Genomic DNA, 19,986 nt, shown 5'->3' on the forward strand with positions numbered 1-19,986 from the left:
TTTAGTTTCCTTATTTTCCCAGGAGAACGGCGTGATTGTAGGGGATGGACGCGGGGCTGGTGGAGGTGGAGCACGGTCAGTCAAGGGTATTTGCTAAGTCCACACCGTAGAGGCAGTAGATCAATGATGGCTGTTAGAGATGTGCGGGTATAATTGTGTGGTGCTGATTGTTCCGTGTGTTTTGTGGGACAAATTGTTGGGTGTACTTAACGAAGTTCTTGTTTGCTCGTTTATTAGTAGTAGAGATAGAGATAGAGATTCCTGCATACGTATTCATATATCTACGAGGGGAGGAAGGGGCGGCCCCGTCGGGCTCCGGCGCCGTCCCGCCAGATCTTTGCAACCTGGACATGTAGTTCTGGAGCCGTCCAATTCGACGGCGTGCTCAACGTGTTTGAGGAAATGAAGGCCGTTGGCGTCAAGCCAAACCCCGTCGTTATTAAGTGTAGTTATTAACTCCTAATTATATGCATGTATGCAATCAAACACCGGATAAAAATTGCTTCACGATGACAAGACCTCATATACAGGCAACCAAACTAGTGGAGAATGTTGTTTTTTGTCTCTTTTTTCTCCTTTTTTCCTCGCAGCCAGGCCCTGCAAAGAAACTAAGAAAGTAATCAGACGCATCCCTGACTTTATTTCTCATTTGCTTATAAACGATCTATCCATTATTTGAGGAATAAAAGTCTATTACTATAAAAAAAGAAGTAATCAGACGCATCCTACCTGTCTCAAGCGGCCGACTGAAGTGGACAGAAGAAAATACGTACAAACCCATCCAATCCAAAGACTTTTAATAAAGTACGGGGCATTTGGTGTTTTTTGATAAAAAAACGTGATTTAATCTGGTCGTTGGATGGAGAATGGACGGAGCGGAGCAGGGATGGGAGCATTGCCTACGGAGCAGGCAAACCCGTCCACGGGCAAGCAGCAGGTGACGCACACTGGACTGGGCTGGACCAGACCACCATGGAAATCTTCTCCACGACATTGGATCCCCATTCCGGCATCGTTCCATCCCCTCTCCCTCGCCGCCGCCGCCGCCGCCTTCCGGCGCGCCAACATCGCTGCCATGCTCCGCCTCCGGGGCTGCATCCTCCCCCGCCTCCTCCCACCTCCCTCCACCTCCCTCCACCGCCTCCTCTCCGCGGCCGCGCCTGCCGTTTCTCCGAGCCCTAGCTTCGCCGTGGAGGAGTACCTCGTCGCCACCTGCGGCCTCACCCCAGCGCAGGCCCGCAAGGCCTCCCCCAAGATCTCCCACCTCAAGTCCCCAGCCAACCCCGACGCCGTCCTCGCCTTCCTCGCCGGCCTCGGCCTCTCCGGCGCCGACGTCGCCACTGTCATCCGCAAGGACCCCAAGTTGCTCTGTGCGGGCGTGGAGAGAACCCTGGCCCCCAACGTCGCGGGGCTCATCAGCCTCGGCCTCTCGCGTTCTGACATCGCGCGCCTCGCATCGCTCATCGGCGTCACTTTCCGCTGCAGATCCATCATCGCCGGGCTGCACTACTGCTTGCCCCTCTTCGGGTCCTACGAGAACCTCCTTCGAGCCCTCAAGAGTGGCTCCGTTCTCTCCTCCGACCTCGAGCGGGTGGTCGAGCCCAATGTCACCTTCCTGCGGGAGTGCGGGCTAGGTGCTTGCGATATTGCCAAGCTCTACGCACATACGCCATCCCTGCTCGGCATCAGCACCCAACGCATCCGGACAGCAGTGGCGTGCGTCGAAGGTTTTGGTGTAGACCGTGAATCTCGGATGTTCAGACATGCGCTGCAAGTCGTTGCATTCCTCAGTGAGGAGAAAATCACCACCAAGGTAGAGCACTTGAAGAAAATGTTCAGGTGGTCGGATTCCGAGGTGGGCATTGCTTTTTCTTACGCTCCAACGTTGCTAATGAGGAGTAAGGAATCGCTGCAGCTCAGGTCCGAGTTCTTCATCTCCGAGGCGGGGTTTGAACCGGCATACATTGCTCATCGTCCGCCAATGCTCACGTACAGCTTGGAGGGCCGCGTCAGACCCCGGTACTACGTTGTAAAGTTTCTCAAGGAAAATGGATTGCTAAATCACGACCGGGACTGCTATAGAGCACTCACTATCAGTGAGAAATTTTTTGTGGAGAAGTTCATATGCCCTCACCTGGAAGCTGCACCACACCTTGCTGAAGACTATGCAACTGCTTGTAGAGAGGAAGTGCCCGCCAGGTTCATATTTGCATGAACCAACAATTCTGACTTCTATGTAGAATCCAGATCACTATGTAATTCTAACTTCTACATGTAGATTGCATAATCTTAATTGCTATGTAATTCTGAAGCCAATTATAATTCGGTAATTTTTTAATATGGAGTAGATTTATGTGGCTTTCTAAAATATATCTTTGATGATGCATTGTTTCTCCCTTTTACCGTTCTATCAGAGGATTACATTAGTATATTGAGCTTATACTTCATGTTCGTCATGGGAGAGTTGCTGCTTCATAAATATCCATAAATGTTTCATTATTTACCATTTTGCGAATTTCAGTTCCCATCACAGTTGTTTTGACTTTCTGGATCACTGACTGCAAAGTTGGGTGTGCGTAAACCACAAGCTGTGCCACTTCAAAGGTCAGATATGGGAGAGGCATGGCTGATTGAGAGGGGGCAGCTGGAAGAGCTGGCGATCCAACAGCCTGGAACAACAGCGCCTCAAGCTTTCACTGAAGGTATTTGTGTTTTTGTCAAGTCGTTCTTACAAAAATCAAAGAAGTTTTCGGAATATGAAGCAAGTTAGTTGCGATGATTACCGAGATCTTGTTCAGTTCCTTTCAAACTATGCCCATTTTTTTTTAGAAAAACCTTGCTATTGTACTTGCAGGTAGAGGATATTGTCTGTGCAATGGTATAGGCTTGCCTAAGGAAACTCATGTCAGGTACTCCCTCTGTAAAGAAATATAAGAGCGTTTAGATCACTACTTTAGTGATCGAAACGCTCTTATATTTGTTTACGGAGGGAGTACTTCATAATCTAGAGACCTTTAGTTTCTCCTTCTTTTTCATGTCTACCCATAAACACATGTACATTCTCACAAAAAAAAGGTGCCTGCATTTACCAAAACAAACTGTGAGCTGCATTAGCTTCAGTCTCATCACTGAATTCATTGGTGCCTCACTTCATTTCGTGAATTTTGCAGTCTGGTGAATTAGTGATTAATTCACATGGCCTGTTAGTACAGAACTAAATATCCGTAGAAAACATGTGAACTATCCGAAATAACTTACTCCAATGTTATAAATGAGGTGAACTTTGATAGCTGCAGCTGGGCAGGCAAAGAAAACGTGACTTGTCGATTTCTTTTTATTTACTCATGCACGGAATAGTTGGTATGGCCTGTCAGCTATCCTTTTGTAAAATATGCATGTTCTTTCAGGATTGCTAAACCCGTCCGCTAGCTATTGCTCAAAAATTTAGTATGCAGCAAATCTGAAATGTTGTTTAAAATTACAGGTCATTTTAAAGCAGTTAAAATGTTGCAGAATGTTTAGAGATTTTTTTATATTGATGTTTGGGTTGATACATTTTACTGAATAAACAACAAACATGACTGGTTGCTGCAAAGGTTGCACTGCCACTCCCTCCAACAAGTGCAGTAGTCTGCATTTGACAAACAATTCTAAACCTGTCACTATAAGTTTACAACTGTGGCAAACATAATAAACTCAATGAAATTCCATTCTTGTTCGTAGTAGTCTTCATATTTTCGGGAAATATCTTGGTTCCATTATTTTGGAATGAAACAACCGAAAGACAAAATCTTAGTGCATAGTAACTTCCTTGCCTTTTCTGATCTTCTTGTTTTCTAACTTTGTCTCTTTTGATTCTCTTTGTGTACATGCTGTTCAAAGTTGAAAGTTTGTGGAACGCCAAATCAAGTTGGTTTCGCATTGTATGTAATATTCTCGTGGAACTTATGCTTGGGCATTCTAACACTTGGAGTATCCAAAAAACTGTGTCTGCATTCTGTAGCACTTCATACTTCTCCTGTCAGTGATGTTGAAATAAAGCAGTTCAAGGTTGAGAGTTTTGATTTTTGGTTTGTGATTTTTTTTCGCCCGAGGCCGAGATGGCCAAATTTCGGCCATTTTAAAAAAATTTGGCTGAAATTAACCGAATTTTGGCTAAAAATTGCCAAATTTAACCAAAATCTATTTTTTCGGCCGGAAGGTACTTTCCGCCCCAGGCCGAGATGGCTGAAATTCGTCCGAAATCCGTTTTTTCGGCCGAAAATCAAAACATAGTGATGTACAAGCCTACAACCCTCTTGTTACACCAAAGCAAAATAAACCTGCAAACAACCAGGCGGATTTAATTAGTCATTAAATAAAATAACCTTACATGTCAAATGTGTATATCTTACTCTGAAAACATCTTTAAAGGTTGATTTGCCGTCATGTACAAACTGTGCACCAACATAGAAACAAAGAGCATATGTGAGATGCAACGTTTAAGTTTGAGAAGCTGAATCTGAGGCCCCCAACCATTCCACTTCTAATTCCCTGTTTCATTGAAGCCTGCCATTTCTTGCTATGCATTGTAATTATTCTCTTTTCTGCCCAGAAAGATGGTACAATTTGTATCCTGCTAATTGCTTCAGCTACAACTTGGCCTGCATCTTCATGCATCACCTGTAGCAATCCTTTGTTTTAGGCGAGATTATTTGTAAATCACTTCAGAAGAACCACATTATGTTGATGACAAGCTTCGAATATGTGACTAGTAAAATGATAACTGCATGGTCTCTGGAAAAGTGCACATCTTCATTTCCTTAATGTGAAAATTATGAGGAATTATTTTCTGTTTGTTTAATTAAAAAAATTATTCAAAACAGGGTTTACTCTGATATCACCTTAGCATCTTCACTGAACCTTTTCAAAGAACTTCACCTGAATATATAAATCTGCAAACCCAGAAAAGGAACCACACATATGAGGATCAGCATAAGTTTCGAGCCAGAAGCAAATGGCCAAGTTATCTCCTACAAGGCGTCGGATGTTCAAAGCACCAATAAACAGCCTTGCACCAAGTGCACCACTGTAAAAGTTAGAAGTGAAACATGATGTTCACACTGTCGCAGATAAAGATAAGTTGCAGGGCGAAGAACGAGTAACAAACCTGGAAATAGAAGGATCATCAAACCAAGAAACCTTTTGATGCATGATGCTCTGGAAGAGCATAGCAATGCCCAAAACGTAGAATGATGGGAAAATAATCCATGCAAAAAGGCAGCTATAACAGCTAATAGGAGAATTGGTGCTTCTCGATTATTAAGATTAAAAAGGCGTCCAGTTTGGTGTTTTCTTAGGAGCCTCACTGCCACCAAATTCCTTGTGTGGTGGCGTTAGCTTGCCCGTGCAAATCATCAGATCCAGACAGTCCAAGTGGTTGTGTAGAGTGTTGTCTTGTATTCCTGGGATAGTCACTTATGGATTGTTCCAAGATGAACTTTTACTTCTTCCTTTAAATACAATGAATGAGTCATGAAGCGTAGTGTGTAATAAATAAATCAATGTTGTCAAATTGGTGGTGCTGATTACTTGCTTTTATTTCATCGTCCAAAGTTGGTACACTCTTCGATCAGTTCATCATATACATACTACAAGTGGTAAACAGCCTCTCTCTCTGTCTCTCTCTCTCAGACAGAACATTATATTGCGTGCAAGAACAGCTGATGAGTTGAGCTTTCTCCATTCATTTCAAGGGAAAAAACAGCTTATAGCAGTATTGACTTTTTTTTGGTTGAGAAAAGCAGTATTGACTTTTTATATTGCCTGCACGTTGTAGTCGTCGCTAGGTGGTCTACGGATCTGATTGTAATTTCTATTATTTCTGGTATTCGTTGTACTGCCATGTTTGAAGATGAATAAATCGTAAATTTTCTCGAAAAAAGAACAGGACCTGCACGGCTTCGTTTTTTTAGAGTTGCCAACACTTTATTCATCTAGCTGGGCGTTAAGCGGGATACACGAAGGGTCATGGGGTTGAATAAGCCACAGATGGCGACCCTGATCAAGTAATAGAGTGTTTGGCAAGATTGTGTGCATCAGTATTTGATGCTCTACCTTCGAAAAAGAAGTTACAAGAATTAAAAGAGGATCTACGCCTACAAATCTCCTTGATGACTGTCATATATGCTCCGCCTTATCCTCCGTGTATGTCATCAACTACTGTTTTACAGTCACTTGCCACCACAAAATTCTGAAGTGAAAGGTCTTCTGCAAGCGCAAGTGCTTCTCGGCAAGCTATGGCTTCAACAACTGAAGGATCAGTAACTCCTGAAATCACCAAAGCCGACGAGCCCAAGTAAAAGCCCGTACTGTCTCGACATACTGCCGCAGCTGTTGTTGTTCCTGTGTTAGAGAGTCCCGCATCTACACTGAATTTCATGTGCCCGCTCGGAGGTGTCGTCCAAGTCGAAACTGGCCGGATTGGCACCCGAACTGATGGCCTCATCATCGTCCTACGAGACAGCTCATTAATGGTATCCAACTCTGTTATGAAGTGTTTCACAAACTTGTGCGTTGCCATCGGACTTTGATAGATTTCCTCATGAATCGCCTTGCGCCGAGCTGTCCAAATTGCCCATAAGGTGACTGCCATCTCCACAAACTGTGCATGTGATAATGTTTCCCGAGCGTGAAATAACCAATGTTTGGCAGTAGGTTCACTAATATCAGCCATCACTTCCACTGTCTCCTCATCAGCCAAAGCCCAAACACAACGTGCCATCGAACACTCCAGTAAAGAGTGCCTCCATGAATCAATGCTACCGCACAGTTGGCAATTATCAACAATACTCATATGCCTGTGCTTCCTCACATCCTCTGTCGACAAAGACTGCCTAGCGAGTCTCCACATGAACGTTTTAATTTTTGACGGGACCTTGATATTCCAGAGTGAACACCATCCCTTTTCCTCTTGTGTCGGATTTGAAACAGATGCCCGCCCTTCAAGCAAGTCCTCTCCTCTTCTCTTTGTTTCTGCTCGATTTCACTGAGAAAAGACCTTTCTTTTCATACTGCCATGCCCAAAAATCTGTCATAGGAGTGGTGCACAACGGTATGTTCTTGATTGCCTGAACATCAATTGGCAAAAAATACTGTTGTAGAAGATTGGCTCGCCATGACACAGTTGTGTTGTCGATCAGGTCGGCCACCAGAGATGGAGGATTCGGTGACAAGCATGCAATAGTTGTATTACCTGGCCCAGTAGCCCAGTGGGCTTCCCCCGGCTGTGAACGCCTCGGCCTTTTCGCCTACATCGGCCGCGCGGTGGTGAAGGTTCCCGTCCCGCAGCGATTAGTCCCACATCGCTCCTCGAGGTCACAGCGCACCCATGCAGCAGTATATAAGGAGGGCCAAGCCTTCCATTACAAAGCACGCAGCTGCGCAGCGGGCACAAAGCGAACTATTCTTTCGCCTTTTACTAAAGAATACCGTGTGCACACTGCAATTAGCAGCATACGCTAATTTTTGAAGGGGATCCTCCTTACCTGAAGGGCCCCACAATTCACTAGTAAACATTAGCTACTTAAGGGGTGTTTCGTTTCAGAGACTTTTTTATGTTGGGACTAGAAAAAGTCCCTAGCAAACCAAACAGGGACTTTTTTGGGGTTTTTTGCTATAAAACCAGTTAGAAGCACCTCCTTAAGTGAAAATCCATTTCTGCACCCGAGCTCACCTGCACCCGCGCTCGGCCGACGAAAAAATAAAACAAATCAATTCCAAATAAAAATTGCGTGGTAGACAATTTGATGCGTGAGGACCACTCCAAATTTCAAGTCAAATGGCCATATGAGCAGCTCTCAGCAAAAAAGACAAATTGGGGTTTGTAATAATGTTTACTGTTCTGTTTTGGTCCGATTTGTCTTTTTTGCTGAGAGCTGCTCATATGTTTAAATGACTTGAAATTTGAAGCGGGCCTCACGCATCAAATTATTTACCACACAATTTTATTTGGAATTTTTTGAATTTGTTTTGAATTTTTTACGATTTTTTTCTAACCGGGTGCAGATGAGCCTGGGCACCAAAACGCCCTACTCAAGAGAGTCTTTTTTAAAAAGTCCTAGGGACTAGAAAAAGTTTTAGGACTAGAGAATCAAACACCACCTTAGAGAATCAAACACCACCTTAGTCTGGACATTTTAGTCTTCTGAATGCCCAAAGTCATGCTGAACCCGGAAACCAAGAAAAACGTGAAAGCATTTTACTTGCACCTTCTTCCGTTTGATAGATGAACTTGCTCCAACAAGGCCCGTTGTCTGCACACAGTTTGTATGCAGCTGCTCTTCCTGTACTGCCCCTTCTTCAGGAATGAAAAGCAGATTTGGCATTTTCGTTCGAAAACCCGTGAAAGATCTCATCTTCTAGAACATCCCTCCTTCGGGTCATTACCTGGCGCTCCCATCTTTGAGAAGATCTGATCCTGATGACCCATAGGACCAAGCAAATGCATACACACAAACTGAAGGCATGGATTCTTCAAAAGCGTTGATCCCATGCTTCTTATCCCTTTTTAACTTACCCATGTAAATTGTACCTTTTACTTGCCCCTTAACTGTTGAACTTATGTACTAACCATACTAGTTTTTCTATATAAATTTCATAGTAGGATGTTTTCCTACTATTTCGGGTAAGAAACGATTTGGCATTCGATCACAAAAATTCATAGTCATCAAGTACCTTGATTTACTGTAATAAGCGTAACCCCAAAACCAAGAAGAAAACACATGAAAGATGAGCACTTTGGCTCATAAATGGAAATGGTACCATAGCAACAAAAAAAAATCCAAAATGTTGTGATGGCAACAAAAATAAATCTTTTCGCTCCATTGGCAATGCGATAATGTTTGTTTTTGTGAGAAAACTTCCGATCTATTTATCTTCAATCATGACAGTACAACAAAACACAAAAAATAAAAAAAAGTACAACAAAACACAAAAAAAAATTACATTCAGGTTCGTAGACCACCTAGCGACGACTATAAGCACTGAAGCATGCAAAATTTGTTGTAGTAGACAGTCGGAGAGTCGCTGTGCTAAGGCCCCATAGGACGAGCACACTAGAACAGCAACCGCCGCCGTTGAAGAGTAGCGTAGATCGGAAAGATCCACTGAAAACGCACGAACGTAGATGAACTATGACCAGATCCGAGCAAATTCACCAAGGATATATTCGCCGGAGACACATCTCCACAGAGATTCTAGTGAAGTTTAGTCTGTTTGATGACCTAATTGACCGGTGGGTCCCACTTTTCAGGCGCTGATGTGGCCAAAAAATGCCATTTGGGCACATAAAAAACTATATAATACAGACGACCGGGTAAGATTTCGGCCGGTTGCACGCAGATGCACATGTGACTGTGGCCCCCCACGCCACCGCTTCTCTCCTTAGCCTTATCTTTTTGGGACGCAGCGCAACCACTAGTTGTCGCCCCGTATTTCTCCTCCCAATCCCCTACCTCTGAACACATTTTCCAGGCCACTAGCAACTGCCGTGCGTGGTTTGTGATGGGCGGTGCGGCGAGTAGCAGCCTGCAACAGCGTAACAACAAGCTGCTGGTGGTGATGGAGACGGTGACCCCCGGTGCTACAACCGGTTAGTTGCTGGAACAGTATGGGTGAAAAGCCGCAACCAGCAGATGCCAGTGGTGGAGGCGGCGGACTCCGATGCTGGAACAGGTGATTTTGTTTTGCTGGAACTAGCCTGCGAAAAAACTGCATCCACACTTGACGGGTGCTACAACCGTTCGAGTCGTTTTACTGGCACCGACTTTTTGTTTGCTACAACCGACAAAAAAGTTATCTCGATCTGGCGAGGTTCTTTTGAAGCGACCGTCGGCGGCGACACATTTTTTGTTGGGACTGTTTTTGTTTTGGGTTTTTATCATTTATGCCATTAGTTGTGTTCCACTACTCAGTTTTGCCATCAACTGCTAAAAAATGCCATCTGAGGCGCATGCTCAAAAGTGCCACTAGACACAGTTACTATCAGCTCAAAGCCCGTTTACCATGTCATATGACCAAAATACACATGGACCCACATGCCAACTCTCGCTCTATATCACTACGGTAAAGTGTGGGTCCTACTCGATCTCCAACATCGTTCTTATTTTTCTCTAAAATTCTTCACTTGCTTACTCCCGTCAATTGGGCGCCACCCTTATCATTGCGAGATAGAGAAAGATGACATGTGGGTCTAGGGGTGTTTTGGTCATATAACATGGTCAATGGGTTTGACCTGATAGCAACAGTGTCTAGTGACATTTTTAGCAAACATCTAACAGAGCGATGGCATTTTGTAGGTTCCAATGACATTTTTGAGCAAGCATCTAACTAACGATGCCATTTTTGAGCAGTTGTAACTCCTAATGGCAACACTACTTAGTTTTGCTACCATTAGCGAACACCATTTTCGCGCTTTGTTTTTGTAGATGAACCTAGTGGTGGAGGACCACGAAGGCGTCGAGCCAGAGGCGGTGACGTCGGGAATGCTACAATCACGACGATCACGTGGTGGAACCAGCCGGTGGAGAGCTGCAAACGGCAGAAGCGGGAGCTTCACAGGCAGCCATACTGCAATTCCGACGTCCGTGGACGAGGGGCACAAGTCGGCAGTGCGGCGACGCATGCAACCGATCGAAGAGGAGGCGAGGGAGGGCGGACGTCGCGTTGGGGGTCGTCGGACGTGAGCAGGGAGAGAAATGGGAGGCCCCACGCGTTGACCTTGCGGGGGAAAGAAGACCCAATCTGGGCTGCATCCGATGGCTCATGGGAGGCTAATCCGACGGCAAGCGCGCGGCCGGCCGGCCCGCGCCTTAGGGTTGGCCTTGGGTACAATGACAGAGTCGTCGACGCCGTCGTTCAACGCAAATCTCTACTCCTATAAAAATACGAGTTGGTGATGATGGCGTGTCTGCCTTCACGTCATCTATGCCGTCCGATCGGCAATGTATGGCTGAGATTGAGACAAGCGATGGGCCACTTGCACTTTTGCAAAAACACCCTGTGCTTAGACAGAATTTTGAAGCAGGGACATCCCATACTGTCTGATGTTCTCATGTAAAAAAGCAAGCTGGAGTTCATTCTCCTTCTCTCGAAAAGGATACAGAGTCTTCTAGACCCCTCCCAAATTCCTCGCCAACGACCCCCCCTTTCTTTCGCAGCGACAACCGGAGTTGAATTGGGCGCGGATCCCTCCACACCCGAGCTCGGAGCTCCCGCAGCCATGGTCACCCGTAGACAGAGCTCGGAGCTCCCGCAGCCATGGCTGCCCGTAGACAGAGCTCCGCCACCTAGATCTCACGTCACCGCTCTCCTCCGCTGCCTCTCGGACTTCCCTCGCTCTGGATCCATCCACCAAGAGCCCAGCCTCGCCGCCAAGTCCATTGCCGCCGCCAAGTCCTATGTCCCGACGGCAGGCGCTGCCGCATCGGCCCCCCTCCTTGACTGCGTCGGCTCTCCTCCAGCGCGTGACCCTGGGTCGCATGGTGCGCTACGCCAGCCTGACAGCCTGCCCCGCAGCCCCCTCGCCGACATGGGCCCGAGGCCCACGAGGTGAGGTAACCGGCCCTCCTCGCCTGGCGAGGCAGCTAGAGAAGAAGCTAGAGGACCAGAGGCTGCCGCAGGACGAGATCCTGTGCTGCTGCTGTGTCTGGTGGTTGAACAAGGGGTGTGCTGGGAAGAGGAGGCAGTGTTGAGAGTCCTCGATCTGGAACAGGACAAGCTTGGGCTGCACCGGTGTGTTTGCTGCTGCTGAATTTTTCCGGGGCATTGCAGATGCAGAGGAGTTTTTCCAGGGCGATCTGCTTGTTCCCGGCCGCGCTGGTGTCAACTACCTCGAGCCACTATGACCATCCGTTCATGATCTGGAATAGGACAAGCTTGGGCTGCACCCGTGTCTCTCCTACCAGATCAAAAAACTTATCAATTTTTGGAGTACAGCTGTGTTTCAGATCCGTTCATGATCAACGAATTGTTTGTTGATCTACAAAGGGGGATTCAATCAATTTTCAGTTGTAGAAGAAGTGAGAAGGGGGATTCAATTAATTTTCCTCCTCATGATCAAAAGAAAAAGAAACAAAATCTTTGTGGTGATGATAGACGGGGTTCACGTTAATACGCAGACTACTGGTAAGGGCATTAAAACTTATATCTGCTGTGTAATGGTTGTACATGCTTGATTAGGATATTTTCAAGTGTTGTAGGTGTAAGGCTGTGGGAAAACGTTTTCATGGTCTAATTTCTAATTAATGTATGGTACTCCCTCCGTAAACTAATATAAGAACGTTTAGAATACTAAAGTAGTGATCTAAACGCTCTTATATTGAAACACCAAGAATAAAACTTAGTAGGGATAAACATGACTTAAAACAAACTAAAATAGAAAAAGAAATTTGTATTTATCAGGCAAGTCATACTTTGGCAATGTATAGCTTGTAAGCTATAGATTATATCCACTACAGCTTGAGTCTGAAATTGTATCGATACATGAAAATGTCATGTGTGCCAAGAAAAGTATGTTAGCTGTACACTCAATTTTGGTGTGCATTTCTTATTTATTGATTGTTTAGTCGGACGTGTGCATTTCTAATTAGAAGTAGAAGAAGAAAGATGTGACATGGACTTCCTAAGATCACATACACATAGTTGAATAGTATACTTAGAAAAATACTAATAAAATTCAAATATCTTATTTATTTTGGCAACAAATATGCTGGAGTGTCATAGCTGTGCGTAGCATTTCGTGAAGGAATAACATAAATGGTGGTCTGGATGAACGAAAATTGACTATTTTTTAAAGCCTCTTGGAGCATTGATTTTCTTTAATCTTGTACAAAGCATCACAAATATTTTTTCTTCATGAAATTTTGCACACAACTAAAAGAAAAATGTAATTTTGTTGGAGAGCAGGATTGCACATCCGGCGGAAGACAAAAGATATCAATATGGTTAGACATGAGACCTACTCCCGCACAAGTCAATCTCAACATGCATCTTTTTTATTCCGTGCAACGCACGGGTATCTTACTAGTTTCATCTAAAAAATCAAGAGATAACACACAAGCACAAATTAGTTGACCACGCCCCACATGCTCGCTCAAGGGCCAAGGCTAGCTCGTCCGTCGCGCACATGACGTGCGGCAATCACCGCGGCCAGTGCGCACGGCCAAAAGTCCACATCCGTACGTGTACCCGGTTGTTTCCATTTGTACTGAGTATTTTGTTAAACAATGTTTCATTATTGAATAATATAGTATATAGGATAAATCACCACAAACTCTCACTCAAGGCTCCAAATGCATCAACTCAATCGCGCATGCAGCAATGCACCAGCACACCCTGCAATCGAAGCTTCATGCGTCGCGACGTCCGGCGCAACCGAGCTACATATCGCCTCCGCCGTTCACGGCGGCCGTCGCCAGCTCCCACGCCTCCAGCTTCGACACCTTCACGGCCCCGGCGCCGTAGTTGAACGCGTACAGCCGGCTGCTGCCCGTCGCCGCGTGCTCCGGGTACACCCGGGCCGTCATGCACGTCCTCCCGCCGTCGCCGAAGCTCTCCACCACCGTGTGGTCGATCTGCATTTGTCCGTAACATGATTAGCTAACGCGGCCCGGATCGCCTTGTGATGTGCCGCATAGAAAAGAACTCACCAGTGTTCTGAGCGAGATGCTCCTCTCCTTCTCCACGTCCATGTCCAGAAATGCCCCGTAGGATGGCTTGTTTATCCCCTCCTTCCTCGATGATCTGCGCATTTTCCATGTTCGCCAAGAACAATTACAGCATGTACCAGAAGTATCTTTTTCATGTTCGGATCAGATTTTGGCAGGGAAAATTACCTTGTCAGATCGGTGCACATGAGGACCTTGTACTTGCCATCGTGCTTGAACACCCTGAAGAAGACGGCGGTGTGCTCCTCCAGGTCGCCGGAAGCCAAGGCCAGCAGCCCGAACGGCCCGACTCCGCCGCGCCCGGACGCGCCCATCTCGGCGGACAGCCCCTTGGGATCCTGCAGCCACTTCGGGTCCAGCGTCTCCGCCTCCTCCAGGTTCGGGATCTCGAAGATCGCCTCCACGTCCGCCTGCGAGCTCACGATGCCGGCGATCTCCTTCCTGCCGCCGGCCTCCACCTCCGTCGCCCACTGCAGGCCCACCCGCTTCCTCCTCAGCGTCTCGATCTCCTCGATCGGCCACTGCACCAGCCGCTTCCCGTCGGCGTCCAGCCAGATCGCCCTCGGGAACGCCTGGATGCCCGCCCAGCCCCTGGCGACGCCGCCGCCGTCGTTCTCGTCGACCCACGCCCACAGCACGCGCCGCTTGTTGCGGGCGTCGTAGAAGGACTTGGACGCGTACACGTGGCCGTGGTCGAGCCGGCGCCAGTTGCCGGGATCGTCGCCGCGCTCGGGCTCCGCCGGCACGAAGGTGTCCGCCTCGTCGTCGTACCGGCCGACCATGTAGTGGTCCTCCTTGGCGAAGTCCGTGAGCTTCAGCACGTGCAACACCCCGGCGCCGCTCGCCGACACCTCGAGCCCCTCCGCCGCGCCGGGCGGCGCCATGGGGAACAGGTCCGGGCACTCCAGCACGGGCACGTCCCGCGAGCTGGCGTGCAGAGGCGCGGCGTTGCGCTCCCAGCGGAGGAAGTCCGCGCTCCGGTACACGAGCAGGGACCCCACGCCGCCGACCTCCGCGACGACGCCGACCCTCCACAGGCCGTCGCGGCCGCGCCACGCCTCAGTGGGGTCGCGGAAGTTGTTGCCGGTGACGTCCGCCGGCATGGGCATGACCGGGTTACAGTCGGGCTTCTCCCACTCGCGGAGGAGCGGGTCGGCGGGGTTCTTGGCGAAGGCCACGTTCTGTACCTGCACCCGGTTGGCGTCGATGCCGGTGTAGAGGATGGCCGGGCGGCCGCCTGGGAGCACGGTGGCGGAGCCCGACCAGCAGCCGTTGGCGTCGAACGGGGAGGTGGGGTCGAGCGCATTGCCGACGTCGGCCCAGTTCACGAGGTCGCCGGAGACGGAGTGGCCCCATGAGAGCGTGCCGTCGCCCCAGGTGGCGCCCTTGGGGTTGTACTGGTAGAAGAAGTGGTACATGCCGTTGTGGTACAGTGGCCCTGCGCGTACGACGGAAGATTACTGTCAGTCCGTCACTCCGCCATTAATCTTGCAGCAAACCAAGATCCATCATTCGCTAACTAACTAACAGCACTTGCGCGTAGCAACAATTTCGTCTGAGAAAAGGGGATTCGCTTGGGGATCTAAATGCAAGATTCAAATTCATCCCAATGATACAGGATACATGTATGAATGACTCAGCACAACCAAATTGATTCGACAATATCTAAGAAGCGGAACATAAAATGCGGGAGAAATCACACATACCGTTGGGATCTGTTTCGTTTCCGTCGATCCATGGCGTGTTCGTCCAAATCCAGGGACGCAAACGAGGATCGCAAAATGGTTAGAATGACTCCCACAAAATCAAAGTGGATGAAGAGAATGATAACACGATCCACATACCATTCTGCCAGAACTTGGCCGGCTGGAAGTGGTAGGCGGTCCGGCCATTGCGCGGGTGCTCGAGTCCATTCATGGTGCGGACCGGAGAAGAAGACAGAGAGAAGACAAAGCTATTGCCGATTGGTTCGCTTGCCAATCAGAGGGGAAGATAGAGAGGAGACAGAGCTTACTGTTGGTTTGCAGGATCGCAGATGCGAACTTTATAGCCGTTGGGATCTCCCTCAAAGTTTAGTGCAAGTCAATAAGACCTGGCCCAGTGGACAGCGACGTCTAATTTTAAAATTTGGTTTGCTAAAGATATCAAGCAAAGCGTTCTACTAATTGCCATCCCCAAGTCCTCAAGTTTAGCCCAAGTCAATAGGATTACCGCCCAATGGACAATGTTTAAGTGTATTATATTCCAGCCTGACGCGCTTACCACTAGCTGGTGCCACAAATATAATGGTTGCTGATCGGATGAGATGCTTGGTTCAGAAGTTGCTTCTTGCTTGACACAGGAGAGAACAACCCCACCATCCGGCGAAACTTCGCAATCACAAAGACTTCTGCCCGGCAATTTGTATATAAATCTCTTACACGTCTTTCAGAATTCATTATTCCGTCGAAACAACATACTATTACATCATTGGAATACGAAAGCATCCCACGTCGTCAAGACGACGCGGTTTCAGGCGTTTCCGGGAGCACCATTTTACTAAGGAAACTCTCTAGTGACATCTTGTCCTTACATCTCTCTAAACCCAGAGTGCTCTACTACTCCCACTGTAAAGAAATATAAGGGCGTTTAGATCACTAACGCTCTTATATTTCTGCACAGAGGGAGTACTTTCTAACTTCAACCGCTTAAATTAACATCAGGGAATCAAATAACTCATGGTTTCACTAGCGTTGGCACTCCTCAGATAACCGCACGGCGGTCCTCGGATTGCTTACCCGAACAAGGTGTTTGCTCTGGTTCAAGTTCAACACTAACTTAACCGTGCCCCTTATATTTGAAGGGCCTCTGTTGTCTCTTTCATACCAACAGACATGTCTCTGTCACTTTGTCCAAAGCACAAAGCAAAGAACAACGAGAAAGATCACGACGAGCTTTTTGTTCATATTTTTCTTCTAACAAATGAATTATTTTAAGCTTGCCATTTTCACCAGCCTTTTTGATAAAGAAAATATATATCTATCGCGAAGATACCAATTACACCCGGCCTCTGCAACAACACAATACCCTAATGGCATTATGGATGCACACAACCAAAAAAAGAAGCTAAAAAAGAAAAGCCCCGCTACAGAATTGCAGTCCATGCAGCAACAGTATAATCACCACCAAAACAACTCCTGAAGTCCAAGTTCTTCAAAAGTGACACCTCAAAGAAGGAAACAGTGCACAAACGCCATCGTCACCCGATCACAGATCTTGGGATTTCACCCCGAAGATAGTCCTCGCTCTCAAAACAATGCCTTCAACAAGACCATTGCCAGGCACAACCAATTAACGTCAGACCTTGGATTTTCACCTTGAGAGGTAAGACTTTGAACTGCGCCTGTGCTGCCGCCCCCACTTACATACCGCTGCTACAAAATCCGAAACTCCAAGCAAGTTCCTCATCGCCAGAAAGGCTCCAATCACCATTACTAGTCCTCCGATCTTGGCTTCCATGACATTCTCCACCTCTGACTTCACCATGGAACTAAACATATCCCATGATGGCAACAGATATCAGAGCTTCGCACCGCTCCCTCCTTAACGGAGAACCAGTGGGCACGACCGAATCCCACCCGATCCAGCAATCTCCAGGCATAACACGCCCATGGGAGTTCGCCGGCGGAGCCTTCCGGAACCTGACACTCCGACCAGATCCTTCGTCTTGTCACTTGAGGAACCCTAGGATCGCCCCCTTAAATCAGGCCGAGCCTGCAGCCTCCACGCCGCCGCGGCACCCCGGATCAGATCGGGGCGGTGTGCGGATCTGGCGCCGCATTGGGAGCAGCAAGGGCGCCGGGAAAGGGCGCCTCGCTGGTAGCCGACGACGCGTTGCCGCACATGGAGGAGCAGGCTGCGCAAACGCCATGGCCGGCTGCCGCCTCGGCCTTGAATCTGAGGGGAAAACGCCTCGCTGCGAGAGAGAGCTCGCCCCGCCACCGCCGTCCACGGCACGGGCTTAGCCCGGTCGCCTCCTCCGGCGACGGCGAGGGGGGGATGGTGGGGAGGGGCTTGAGGTGGGCGGCGGCTGGGTCTCCCCTCGTGTCGCCCGTGAGAGCGATGCGGGGGTAGGGCTGGGAAGGTAACGTGACATCTAATGCTATTTAGGCCAACCCTAGCCGATTCAATAAAAAATAGAAGAGGATCCGGCCGAGTAAAACTAGGGGAGTAAACTTCTACTCCACTTTCTTTTTCTTTTTTTGGGTGGGTGGGTGGCTGTGTGTGTGTGTGGGGGGGGGGGGATTCAATACTCAAGGAGGCCTCTCAGTCCTAACCAAGTTTACAAGAAAGCCTGCGAACCAGACTGCCATACGAGGGGTACTATGGCCATATGCGGCTAGCTCATGACTAGCGTTATTCTGCCATCGGCTACAATGCACGAATACAATCTCTCTAGCATGTAGGGCTACTAAGCTGCTAATCTCTTCAACGAGAGACCGGTGCTGCGATTTATGTGTCGTTGGTGCTTTGAGCATTGCCACTGCCTACTAAACTTTTAATCCTCTATAGGTGGCCGCACCTAACCGATCCCCTAAATCTAATGGAGTAAAACAAATTGCATATGTTTTGTGTCCTAGCTGCATGAACTTCAAACACTTCACAATATATATTATAAAAACACATGCATAACATAACCGTTAACAAGCATATAATTTCATCATCGCGATTTTTAAATTGAAACATGCATAGTTCATCCGAACACAAAGTTTGATCCAAAATCACCACAAACATAACATGTGTATGTTGTGGATCGAGCCAACCAATGTCATGCACGAACACAAACAAACTCCTCGTCGAAGAAATCATCACCGCCATCATCACCACCATCCTCTCAGCCACCATCACCACCACCATCATGTAACAGCCCCAAAATTGGGTTATCAACTTTTGTGCTGTTATTCCTTCCTGGCACTCATTTTCAAAATCTTTCTCCTGAGTTTGCTGGATGACCCTGATGATTCTTGTCATTTTCAACCTTTCAAACCCTTGCTCATGTCTTTGTCAGTGGGCAAGACCTCATTTGCATCAGCTCAAATCCTCTCAAACCCTAATTCCAAATTTTTGGAATTTGGATATGTCCTTTGTGCTTACAAATGAGCCATCATTTTCCTTGATCTATTTATCCTCCCAATTGTTCCTAGAGATCCTCCTATCTTTCTGAACCTTGGATATGCAAAAGTACTGCTGAGTCCCATGCAATATTTTTGAATTGTGATTTATTCCTTTTCTTGCCTTTCTGAGGAATAAAATCCAAAGGCATAGTTAACCATCTCCTAAATTCATGTGAATTGGTGGAGTTGATATTTATGCCTAATCCAAGCTCTGACAAACATATTGGACATAATTAAATAAGGAAAATTGCATTTTCTTATTTTATGCCAATATTTCTATTCTGCCATTTTCTAAAGGAACTACTATTTTTATAGCAGAGAAAATTCCCACATAAATTGTGGAGCTTGTCCTTGCTATATAATCACTAGTTCCATCCTAATCTCATGTTCCTCAGTTCAAAAATTGGGCACATGATCCAATGCAAGTTTCTGCCTTCTCTGAAACTTTGCAAAGGAAGTGCTTTATTCCTAATTCCAATGGAGCTGCAATTTGGCAGGGTGATTAACATGGATAAATAACACATGGATGCCAAATATGAGCTCAACCCATTCATCCTAGCTCCCTGTGCAAGTTTTCAAAGTTTTTGACCAGAATGCAACTTTGTGAAGGAATTACCTTCATAGAGTTTACAAATGGGATGAAACTTTTCCATCTTCTCAAGTATCTCAAATCATTAGCCTCCACCTAAATTCAGTTAATTTCATTGAACTATGTGAGCACAGGAGCGATTCTTGGTTTCTGTCCAATTTTTTAGTTTGTGACGCAACTGCATTTTATCTTGCTCCATTATGGCTGAAAATATTCCCAGGTCTTCTCCTACTCATATAACCTAGCTCCAACAAATTTTGGCTCATTTGAGTTTGCCATTTGCCCTGAGGATTTTTCTCAAGTTTCTGGGAAAAACTGATAGCTGTGAAGGAAGTACCATTTTGGCAAGTCAATTTGGTATGATATTTTTGCAGCATCTACCTATGATCAAATCATCAAGATTTGCCAAGTATTAGCCCAATCCATCGCTCCTAGTGAGTGCTTCTTCATCATTTGATTTCTGGGTCAGATTTGGCATTTGTACTGCAACTATGCTAAATCATTGTCCTAATGACTTCATAATTCCCAAGACCGTAGT

General features: G+C 47.0%; 2 protein-coding genes and 1 non-coding gene across 3 annotated transcripts; 2 read left to right on the forward strand and 1 right to left on the reverse strand.

Annotated features, from left to right (window-relative positions):
• Window positions 1-871: 871 nt before the first annotated feature.
• On the forward strand, window positions 872-2,368 carry LOC109750704 (transcription termination factor MTERF8, chloroplastic). Its single transcript, XM_040399887.2, has one exon. It carries the CDS (start codon window positions 887-889, stop codon window positions 2,213-2,215), a length of 1,329 nt encoding a protein of 442 aa, XP_040255821.2. The 5' UTR covers window positions 872-886; the 3' UTR covers window positions 2,216-2,368.
• Window positions 2,369-7,416: 5,048 nt separating this feature from the next.
• Window positions 7,417-7,535, forward strand: LOC120975043 (U5 spliceosomal RNA). Its single transcript, XR_005770888.1, has one exon. It is a non-coding gene; the product is annotated as a U5 spliceosomal RNA (small nuclear RNA).
• Window positions 7,536-13,012: 5,477 nt separating this feature from the next.
• On the reverse strand, window positions 13,013-15,741 carry LOC109750703 (beta-fructofuranosidase, insoluble isoenzyme 7). Its single transcript, XM_020309656.4, has 5 exons — window positions 15,551-15,741; window positions 15,413-15,421; window positions 13,875-15,144; window positions 13,689-13,782; window positions 13,013-13,613 (listed from the first exon to the last, which is right to left on the reverse strand). The coding sequence occupies exons 1-5, from the start codon at window positions 15,621-15,623 to the stop codon at window positions 13,419-13,421; spliced, it is 1,641 nt and encodes a 546-aa protein (XP_020165245.1). The 5' UTR covers window positions 15,624-15,741; the 3' UTR covers window positions 13,013-13,418.
• Window positions 15,742-19,986: the final 4,245 nt, after the last annotated feature.

The sequence above is a fragment of the Aegilops tauschii genome, chromosome 2, assembly GCF_002575655.3.
Source record: "Aegilops tauschii subsp. strangulata cultivar AL8/78 chromosome 2, Aet v6.0, whole genome shotgun sequence".
Classification (NCBI taxonomy): Eukaryota; Viridiplantae; Streptophyta; class Magnoliopsida; order Poales; family Poaceae; genus Aegilops; species Aegilops tauschii.